Source organism: Cyclopterus lumpus, chromosome 5 (genome assembly GCF_009769545.1).
Source record: "Cyclopterus lumpus isolate fCycLum1 chromosome 5, fCycLum1.pri, whole genome shotgun sequence".
Classification (NCBI taxonomy): Eukaryota; Metazoa; Chordata; class Actinopteri; order Perciformes; family Cyclopteridae; genus Cyclopterus; species Cyclopterus lumpus.
This window is the reverse complement of record NC_046970.1, coordinates 26,962,057-26,972,898: the sequence shown is the minus strand read 5'-3', so window position 1 is coordinate 26,972,898 and position 10,842 is coordinate 26,962,057. Positions and strand designations below refer to the sequence as shown.

Here is a 10,842-nt window from a genome sequence, read left to right as displayed (position 1 = left end):
TAAGCAAAAGTGTTCATTTTCTTTTGAAAGTAGGTATTTATTTGCGTGTATTTCTTATTGTGGTGACATTTTACATTCATAACATTGCGGCCTCTCCCTCACAAACAAACCACTTCTTCCATCCATCCATCCATCCATCCATTATCACCCGCTTATCCGGGGTCGGGTCGCGGTGGCAGCAGGTTCAGCAGGCCGACCCAGGCTTCCCTCTCACCCGCAGCACTTTCCAGCTCATTCTGGGGGATCCCGAGGCTCCTTACCCTATCTCTAAGGCTGAGCCCGGCCACCCTACGGAGGAAGCTCATTTCGGCCGCTTGTATCCGAGATCTCGTTCTTTCGGTCACGACCCAGAGTTCGTGACCATAGGTGAGGGTTGGAACGTAGACCGACCAGTAAATGGAGAGCTTTGCCTTCCGGCTCAGCTCCCTCTTCACTAAGACGGACCGGTACAGCGCCTGTTTTACTGCTGCAGCCGCACCGATCCGCCTATCGATCTCCCGCTCCACCTTACCCTCACTCGTGAACAAGACCCCGAGATACTTGAACTCCTTCGCTTGGGGTAGGCAGTTTGCCCCCACCTGGAGGGAGCAATCCGCCGGTTTCCGGCAGAGCACCATGGCCTCAGATTTGGAGGTGCTAACTCTCATCCCTGCCGCTTCGCACTCGGCTGCAAAACGCCCCAGTGAATGCTGGAGGTCACGGTCCGAGGAGGCAAACAGGACCACATCATCCGCAAACAGCAGAGAGGCGATCCCGAGACTCCCGAACCGGATCCTCTCCGCCCCCTGGCTGCGCCTAGATATCCTGTCCATGAAGGTCACGAACAGGACCGGTGATAAAGGGCAGCCCTGGCGGAGGCCAACACCCACCGGGAACGTGTCTGACTTACTACCGAGGAGACGAACACAGCTCCTACTGCAGGCGTACAGAGACCGGATGGCCCGTGCCAACGGGTCCGGCACCCCATACTCCCGCAGCACCCCCCACAAAAACCCCCGAGGGACCCGGTCGAAAGCCTTCTCCAGGTCTACAAAGCACATGTAAACTGGTTGGGCAAACTCCCAGGACCCCTCCAGTAATCTTGCGAGGGTAAAGAGCTGGTCCACTGTTCCACGACCGGGACGGAATCCGCACTGTTCGTCCTGAATCTGAGGTTCGACAAGCGGTCGGAGCCTCCTCTCCAGCACCCTGGCATAAGCTTTTCCCGGGAGGCTGAGCAGTGTGATACCACGATAGTTCGAGCACACTCTCCGGTCCCCCTTCTTGAAGATGGGAACCACCACCCCGGTCTGCCAGTCCATGGGCACTGTTCCCGACCCCCATGCGACACGGAAAAGGCGTGTCAACCAAGACAGCCCAACAATGTCCAGCGCTTTCAGCATCTCAGGGCTGATCTCATCCACCCCTGGCGCCTTGCCACCAAGGAGCTTTTTGAGTACCTTAGCGACCTCTGCCAGGGATATGGGTGAATCCACCCCAAAGTCTTCCGGCGCTGCCCCCTCTCCGGGGGACATGTTGGCCGGGTTTAGGAGTTCCTCAAAGTGCTCTTTCCACCGCCCGACGATGTCCCCAGTCCGGGTCAGCAGTTCCCCCCCCCCTGCTGAGAACAGCCTGGGGTAGACCCTGCTTTCCCTTCCTGAGCCGTCGGATGGTTTGCCAGAACTTCCTTGAGGCCAACCGAAAGTCCTTCTCCATGGCCTCCCCGAACTCCTCCCATGCCCGAGTTTTAGCCTCCGCGACCATCGTCGCTGCAGCCCTTCTGGCCCGCCGGTACCCGTCAGCTGCTTCAGGAGACCCCTGGGCCAGCCAGGCCCGAAAGGCCTCCTTCTTCAGTTTGACGGCCACCCTCACCCCCGGTGTCCACCACCGGGTTCTAGGGTTGCCGCCACGACAGGCACCGATGACCTTCCGGCCACAGCCCCGAGCAGCCGCGTCCACAATAGAGGCTTTGAACAAGGTCCACTCGGATTCCATGTCCCCAGCCTCCCTCGGGATTTGTGAGAAGTTCTTCCGGAGGTGGGAGTTGAAGACCTCCCGGACAGCATCCTCTGCCAGACGTTCCCAGTTCACCCTCACTACACGTTTGGGCTTGCCAGGTCTCTCTAGCCGAGTCCCCCGCCATCTGATCCAACTCACCACCAGGTGGTGATCAGTTGACAGCTCTGCTCCTCTCTTCACCCGAGTGTCCAAGACATACGGCCGCAGATCAGATGATACGATTACAAAGTCGATCATTGATCTCCGGCCTAAGGTGTTCTGGTACCAGGTACACTTATGAGCCACCTTATGTTCGAACATGGTGTTCGTTATGGACAAACTGTGGCTAGCAGAAGTCCAACAACAAAACACCATTCGGGTTCAGATCGGGCAAGCCGTTCCTCCCAATCACGCCCCGCCAGGTTTCTCTGTCATTGCCCACGTGAGCGTTGAAGTCTCCCAGGAGAACTATGGAGTCGGCAGGCGGCGCCCTTTCCAGGATCCCTCCCACCGACTCCAAGAAGGCCGGATACTCTGAAATGCTGTTCGGTGCATAAGCACAAACAACAGTCAGAGCCTTACTCCCCGCAACCCGTAGGCGCAGGGAGGCGACCCTCTCGTTCCCCGGGGAAAACTCCAACACAGCGGCGCTCAGCCGGGGGCTCGTGAGTATCCCCACTCCCGCCCGGCGCCTCTCACCCTGGGCAACTCCAGAAAAGGACAAAGTCCAACCCTTCTCCAGGAGCTTGGTTCCAGAGCCCATGCTGTGCGTGGAGGTGAGCCCAACTATATCTAGCTGGTACCGCTCCACCTCCTGCACCAGCTCCGGCTCTTTCTCCGCTAGTGAGGTGACGTTCCACGTCCCTAGAGCTAGTCTATGCCGCCGCCCGGTCTACATAGCACCCGACCCCGATAATTCTCCCTGCGGGTGGTGGGTCCACAGGGTGACTGCTGCTCCATGTTGTTCTTTCGGGCTGAGCCCGACCGGGCCCCATGGGCGAAAGCCCAGCCACCAGACGCTCGCCGACGAGCTCCCCTCCTGGGTCTGGCTCCGGGAGGGTGCCCCGGTTTCCCTTGTCCGGGCAAGGTGGCTACAATCCGTGGGCTGCTTATCATCAGGGTTTGTTGAACCGCTCTTAGTCTGGGCTCTCCCCCGAGACCTGTTTGCCTTGGGAGACCCTACCAGGGGCTGACGCCCCGGACAACATAGCTCCCAGGATCACTGAGCCACTCAAACTCCTCCACCACGTTAAGGTAGCGATTCATAGGAAGAGAACCTATGAATCAAACCACTTCTTGCTCTTCCTAATTTCTTTTCTTTTCTATTATTTCTTTAATTCGACCCATTGTTTTGAATTCTGCATAAATTGTTTTACGCCTCTATGATCGCTTGATGGCGCTGTTTCCTTCTTTTCAAAATACAGGTTTATTTCTTTATCAGAAAAGGAGAAACTTTGTTGCCTGGTGACATAAAAGAAAATCCACAAATAAATATTTACATAAAAAATTGTAAATACATACATTTAAATATGTAAATGTAAATATTAACACTAAATATTAACGCCTTGACGTGTATATAATATGAATATCCTTTCTGTTAAACAGTAACTTGTATGACACCTTTCATCTTTGCATGACATTGTGTATAGTTTTGGTTTTTTTGCACCTTTTTGAGAAACTTTATTGTTCATATTTTCTTTCATTACATTTTCTCACTTTATACTGAACAACTTATTTCTGGATAACCAACGTGTAATCTTAAGTACCAAAAGTAAAAATACTCATTATGCGTCATGGTCGATTTTAGAATGACGTATTTTATAAGTGGATTATAATTATGAAGCGTCAACATGTAAGCATCACTTTAATGTTGCAGCTGGTAAAGGTAGGGCTCATTTAATTTCTTATTCATTATTTATTCGTTGTTTATATTTACTATCTAAAGTAAATGTTAACTTAAGTTGTAAATAAATAAATGTAGTGCAGTAGAAATCACAATATTTTCACCTGATATGTATAAAGATAGTATAAAGCTGCAGAAAACCAAAATACTCAAGTACAGTACAAATACTAACTGACTGTACACAGTAGCTGACTAAATGTACTAAGTTAATACGATGTTTCAATAGTATTGTGTTGTGGCTGCTAACCAGTGAGGGAAAGGTAATACAAAGTAACAATACGGCAGTTTAGAAATACTCTGTTTCAACTGCTGCTTTTAATTTTTTACTTAAAGTACAAAAGTATTAGCATTAAAATATTCTTAAAGTACCATAAGTACTCGGTACAGTACAACTGCAGGACTTGGAACATCTTGACTCATAGTGACATTTACCAACCACATGTATAATGTGTATCATTATTATTATTATATAAAGAAATGTTTTGGTAATAAAACAAAGATAAGATGAGATAGAATAAGATAATCCTTTATTATGAATACACCAGCATCCAGAAAATGCAAACAAGAGACGTAGCAAAATAAATCAAAACAAGTATTATAAATAGGTAATAAACAGTATAGAATATTACCTAAGTAAACAGGATTTTGTTTAAATAAATAATCCACAATAACTACAAATATTATATGTACAGACATAATACATTTGTATTGCATGGCATATTGTGTTGTTATTATTGCGCAATGATAGTGTGCAATTTACATAGCTCAGATTAATTTGTGGGTGTATTGTTGGGTGGACTTCTGGGAGCAGCGCTGGTTGTGCAAAACAGCAGCATTTAAATATAAGTCATTACCAATCTAGAAATTATTGTAATAATTAATAATTATTCATTTTTTAAAGCACTCAATAATTTGTTTGTATAGTAAACATCATATATATATGTATGCATATATATGTATATACATGCATACATATATATGTATATATAGATACATACATATATATATATGTATCTATATATGTATGTATAATATGTATCTATATATATACTATGTATATATAAATATATGTATGTATATTTACATAGATACATATATATGCATATATACATATATATACGTATATATATATATATATGTATGAATGTATGTATGTATATATGTATACATACATATAAATAGTACTTTAACAGCAGCCTGACGTGGGTGTTGTTGTTAACGTCTGGTGACGTCACCGGGATGTTGCAGAGTCACTGCGCTGTTCGACTGTAAACAAGAAGAGAAGAACAAACGTCTCCGGTACTCCGGGTTCGGGTGAACTACCGGGATTCGTTCCGGGATTCTGGGGGCTTTTATAATATATATCAATATATATACGTATACGTAGGTTACATGTATAATAATTAAAGACACGTCTCCGTGTTTTCGCCTTTTAGCTAGCGTTAGCCGTCGTTAGCTATTCAAAGTCCAACGGAGGGAAACACCCTTAATGCCCCGGGTACACCTCCCTCTCTCCGCGGCGACCCGGATACCTTGAACCGTGAGTGTCACACGTTCGTGTTTCGACCAGAACATGTTTTAAACCGCTTTGAAAGCGTCCTGCAGCCATTTAGCCTAGCAGCTAGTTAGCATAGCAGCTAGTTAGCTTAGCGGCTAAAGTGACGTCAGGGTGTGTTTATAGAAATTCACTTAGAAAGATAGACATTTATACATAAAGGGAAGCAATACAATATAACAAATGAACATTATGTACAAAATATAATAATAATAAAAATGCACATTAAATAAAAATAAGTGAATAAATGCACAATATATACAAAATATATAATAATAAAAATGCTAAATATATATAACAAATAGGATAGAATAATAAGACACATGCACAGTATATACAACAAGTATATATATATATATATATATAATATAGTAATAAGAACAATGCCAACAAAAGAAAAGAAACAAATAGAATAATACTAATTTAACTAACAAAGCAAATGTTGTTTTTGAATATGATTTTTAACCGTTTATTGAAACCTGTCAGATCAACTTTCAACACAATAGTTTAGTTACAATTTAATTTCACTGCCTGTGAAGAAGAACAACATCTCAGTGGTTTCTCCCTGTTGTGTGTCTGTTGCGTGTCTGTTGTGTGTCTGCTGCGTGTCTGCTGCGTGTCTGTTGCGTGTCTGTTGCGTGTCTGCTGCGTGTCTTGCGTGTCTGTTGCGTGTCTGCTGCGTGTCTGCTGCGTGTCTGTTGCGTGTCTGCTGCGTGTCTTGCGTGTCTGTTGCGTGTCTGCTGCGTGTCTGCTGCGTGTCTGCTGCGTGTCTGTTGCGTGTCTGCTGCGTGTCTGCTGCGTGTCTTGCGTGTCTGTTGCGTGTCTGCTGCGTGTCTGCTGCGTGTCTGCTGCGTGTCTGTTGCGTGTCTGCTGCGTGTCTTGCGTGTCTGTTGCGTGTCTGCTGCGTGTCTGCTGCGTGTCTGCTGCGTGTCTGTTGCGTGTCTGTTGCGTGTCTGCTGCGTGTCTGTTGCGTGTCTGTTGCGTGTCTGCTGCGTGTCTGTTGCGTGTCTGCTGCGTGTCTGCTGCGTGTCTGCTGCGTGTCTGTTGCGTGTCTGCTGCGTGTCTGCTGCGTGTCTGTTGCGTGTCTGCTGCGTGTCTGCTGCGTGTCTGCTGCGTGTCTGTTGCGTGTCTGCTGCGTGTCTTGCGTGTCTGTTGCGTGTCTGCTGCGTGTCTGCTGCGTGTCTGCTGCGTGTCTGTTGCGTGTCTGTTGCGTGTCTGCTGCGTGTCTGTTGCGTGTCTGTTGCGTGTCTGCTGCGTGTCTGTTGCGTGTCTGCTGCGTGTCTGCTGCGTGTCTGCTGCGTGTCTGTTGCGTGTCTGTTGCGTGTCTGCTGCGTGTCTGCTGCGTGTCTGCTGCGTGTCTGTTGCGTGTCTGTTGCGTGTCTGTTGCGTGTCTGCTGCGTGTCTGCTGCGTGTCTGTTGCGTGTCTGCTGCGTGTCTGCTGCGTGTCTGTTGCGTGTCTGTTGCGTGTCTGTTGCGTGTCTGCTGCGTGTCTGCTGCGTGTCTGTTGCGTGTCTGCTGCGTGTCTGCTGCGTGTCTGTTGCGTGTCTGTTGCGTGTCTGCTGCAGCTGGGTGGCTGGTCAGAGCGGCCTCCTCCCACCATGGAGGCAGGAGGGAAGGACTGCGAGGAGGAAACGCTGCAGACGGCCTTCAAGAAGCTGAGGGTCGACGCCGGGAGGTAACAACAGAAACCTTTTCACTCATGGGATGTTTTTTTACACATAACAAAACATGTGCATCCTTTCCGTGATTGAATCAAAATATTAGATTCTTCACACAATGCCAGGTGAATTGATTCCAGTATGTTTTGATGATGTGTTATAATATAACCGAGAATCAGCAGATTATCACAACACGTGACCGACGAGCAGAACATCAGTGTAATATCGATTGTTTTCTTAATTAATTGTCTTTTTTGTAATCTTTCCCCCTTTATGCCAAGAAATCTGTCCAAAACATTCGGTAGAACTTTGTACATGCTGGAAAAAACTTACCAGATTCCATTCAAATCAATATTTTAATACAATTTAAACTTTTAAGCAACGTTAGGTTCGGTCTTAACAGACATGAGATGTCTCTTTTTGTTAGGTACTGTTTTCAAAACACGGTAAAAACCTGTTTCCAGTCTGTTTAAGCTTGAGGCCTCTTGCTAGCTCGGTATGCTTTCATCTCCACTTGTATACGCTGGTCGGTTCAAGACATCCTGGAGTCTGATGATTTAAATGAGACGCTCGCTACCGTGGAGGTCGTTCAGGTCAGTTTGAGGGTCTAGGAGCCGATGATTGATGCTTCCTGTCTTCCGTCCAGTCTACCTGGAGCCGTGAGCGCGTCGGAGGCGTCGGCTCCCCGAGCGGCGTTGCGCGGTTGTCTCGACGCCGGCGGAGCAAAGCCCAAAGTCGGCCTCCCGAAGGACAACTGGCACGGGTAGGTTTTAATATTCACACTGTGAGGAGCAGAAGTTATCCAAACCAGAACCAGGGACACAGACCGGTGCTGTGGGACCTCAGCGCCGGTCCGGCCGAGGTTCTGGGTTTGAAAAGTACCGCGTTACACCAAAACACATTTCGTAAGTGTATATTATATATTTATATATATATATCTTAGAAGTGGTTTGTGATGGAATCAAACACCGGTTGCTTTATATGTAAACATTATGCTTTCATATTCAGTAGTCCCATAAAGTTTGATATTATTCCATATAGAAAACGGTGTTTTATGATTAAAGATGAACTTGGCTATTAATGGTTTGTTTACTAATATTGATATTTGATTTGATGCGTTCTTTCAGCTAAATGCATAAAACCTGCCGATTCCCTCTCTGTCGTCTCAGAGGCTTCGTGTGATAATTTCACGTTCAACTTGACGACATAACAATATAAGAATCCCTCGAGGGGAAAAAGAAAGCTCCAAAAATGCCAAAAATGCAGACGCATCGGGTTCAGAAATGAGAGGAACTCCAAGTGATGGAGCCTTTTAGATAACATGTAATGAGGATCAGAACAACCGTGAATATGTTGAATATAACTCTGAAGTATCGGGTCACTTCCTGTCGGGAGGCCAAACCAAGACGACTTTAACTCATTTCTCATATCACAGAGTTGATCCCACGGCTGTAATCTGTCAGACTGGTTTTGTCTTTACATTCTTCTGAGGACGAAGAAGAAGATATTTGAGACGCAAACGCAGCGTTTTATTTATCACTTATTCGGTGTGGCTTGACGTATGTTATTCGGCGGGCTTATTCGGTGTTCAATTCTCCCTCTTCCGCCAGAACTTTGGTCGAGCGTACAGCTCGAACCGTTAGACGGATCTGCATAAAAAAATACATCAAACCGTGCGGCTTGATCGGGAATCGTGCGGGTTTAAGCGGCCGAAAGATCGACCCGGCCGTTTCTCGGAAAACTGTGACACAGCGCGCGCTCCATAGAGGTTTGTGTTTGTCCTCCGTAGTTCTCTCTGACCTTTCCTCTTCCTCCCTCCATCTTCAGCTCCATGAGGAAGACTTCTCGAGGAGCGTCCAGAACCCAGCGGCGCCGGCGGTCCAAGTCCCCGATCCTCCACCCTCCCAAATTCACCTATTGCAGCGTCGCAGCGGTGTCCGCGCTGTCGACTCCGAGCGGCGGCCTGAAGCACCAGCGGCTGACCGCGCCCGAGCCGCCGGAGCCCCTCGCCACCGGCGACGGGAGAGCGGCCGTCCCGCCGTCCGTCGCGGCCCAGAAAGAGCTTCCTTCCTCGAGCGCCGCCGGCCACATCTCCCCTCTGGTGTTTGGATCTCGCGCTGCCTACGAGACGCGCGTCGCCGCCGTACAAGAGACGACGACGGCGACCTCGTCCGGGCAGGACGCCGGACGCTCCGGGGGCGGCGTCCAGTCGGCCGAGGGAAGCGGCCCGGAGACGGGCGCCCGCGGAGGTGCCGAGTCGGCGCCTCCTCGGATACCCGGAGAAGTCGCCGACTTCCGAGCGTTGTCCGAGAGCCCCCCCGTCCCCTGCTCATGCGCCTTGAAGGAAACCTCCGGTCCCCGGGAGGAGCCGGGCCGGGGCGCCGGGTCCCCGTGCCGGTGCCGACCCCTCCCTCAGGGCTGGCAGGGCGTGGAGGTGTACTCCTTCACGGGGCTCCGCAACGTCATATCTGAGTGCGAGGGGAGCCTGCCGAGCCGCGAGGACGCGCACAGAACTGTCAGAGCCAACAGTAGCGCCTCCGTGGCCTCCAACCCGACCTCCTCCGCGGCCTCCAACCCGACCTCCTACCGGACCTCCTCCGCGACCTCCAACCCGACCTCCTCCGCGACCTCCTACCCGACCTCCTCCGCGACCTCCAACCCGACCTCCTCCGCGACCTCCAACCCGACCTCCTCCGCGACCTCCTACCCGATCTCCTACCCGACCTCCAACCCGACCTCCAACCCGACCTCCAACCCGACCTCCAACCCGACCTCCTCCTCCTCGCCGCCGTCGGGCTCCCCTCGCTCGTGTTCGGAGCAGGCGCGTTCCTACGTTGACGACATCACGATAGAGGACCTTTCTGGCTACATGGAGTATTACCTCTTCATCCCCAAGAAGATGTCACACATGGCGGAAATGATGTACACTTAAAAATAATAATAATATTATAAAATCAGAAGGAAATAATATGATAAAGAGTTGTTTTTCTTCTTCTGCTTCTGTTGGTTGAAGGAACGTAGAAGAATGGATCAGGCATGAAAGTTGTAATTAAGATATACAACGTTAGCTGATTTTAACCCAGGTTAAAATGTTTCCATTCCCCCCCCCCCCTAATTATTTACACTGACAGAAACAAATCTATTTTCTTTCATTTGTTTTATGCTACATTGAAGTGTTCTGTTTCCAGAGCTCGCTGAGCAGCAGCAGGAACTTGAAGGAGAATAAGATGATGGATGCAAACACAAGTGTGGGTCGCTTTGACCTGAGAGTCGACTGTCAGGTTTAATTTCTCTCAATAAAGAAGCTTTGAGCTTAAATAAATGGCTTTTGTTTCGGAGCGTGTGTCATCGTCTCTTCAGTCAGAGTAGAAACTCAAAGCAATAATTAATGTCTTAAATGTCATTCTCTCTCTTAACCACCAGGGGGCGACTCCTCTGGTTGTATAGAAGTCTGCTTCATGTCTTAAAGCTGCATTCTCTCTCCTGTCCACCAGGGGGCGACTCCTCTGGTTGTATAGAAGTCTATGCTTCATGTGTTAAAGCTGCATTCTCTCTCCTGACCACCAGGGGGCGACTCCTGGTTGTATAGAAGTCTATGCTTCATGTGTTAAAGCTGCATTCTCTCTCCTGACCACCAGGTGTCGACTCCTCTGGTTGTATAGAAGTCTATGCTTCATGTGTTAAAGCTGCATTCTCTCTCCTGACCACCAGGGGGCGACTCCTGGTTGTATAGAAGTCTATGCTTCATG

At 48.7% G+C, this 10,842-nt stretch overlaps 1 protein-coding gene across 2 annotated transcripts; it reads left to right on the top strand.

The window, feature by feature from the left end:
- The first annotated feature begins 5,094 nt into the window (after window positions 1–5,094).
- Window positions 5,095–10,431, top strand: oser1 (oxidative stress responsive serine-rich 1). 2 transcript variants are annotated; one of them, XM_034531825.1, is made up of 5 exons: window positions 5,109–5,179; window positions 5,317–5,420; window positions 7,001–7,110; window positions 7,740–7,856; window positions 8,921–10,431. In XM_034531825.1, the coding sequence occupies exons 3-5, from the start codon at window positions 7,034–7,036 to the stop codon at window positions 10,023–10,025; spliced, it is 1,299 nt and encodes a 432-aa protein (XP_034387716.1). In that variant the 5' UTR covers window positions 5,109–5,179; window positions 5,317–5,420; window positions 7,001–7,033; the 3' UTR covers window positions 10,026–10,431. The 2 variants fall into 2 exon arrangements, with proteins under 2 accessions (XP_034387715.1, XP_034387716.1); XM_034531824.1 differs by having other exon boundaries at window positions 5,095–5,420.
- The last annotated feature ends 411 nt before the right edge of the window (window positions 10,432–10,842 follow it).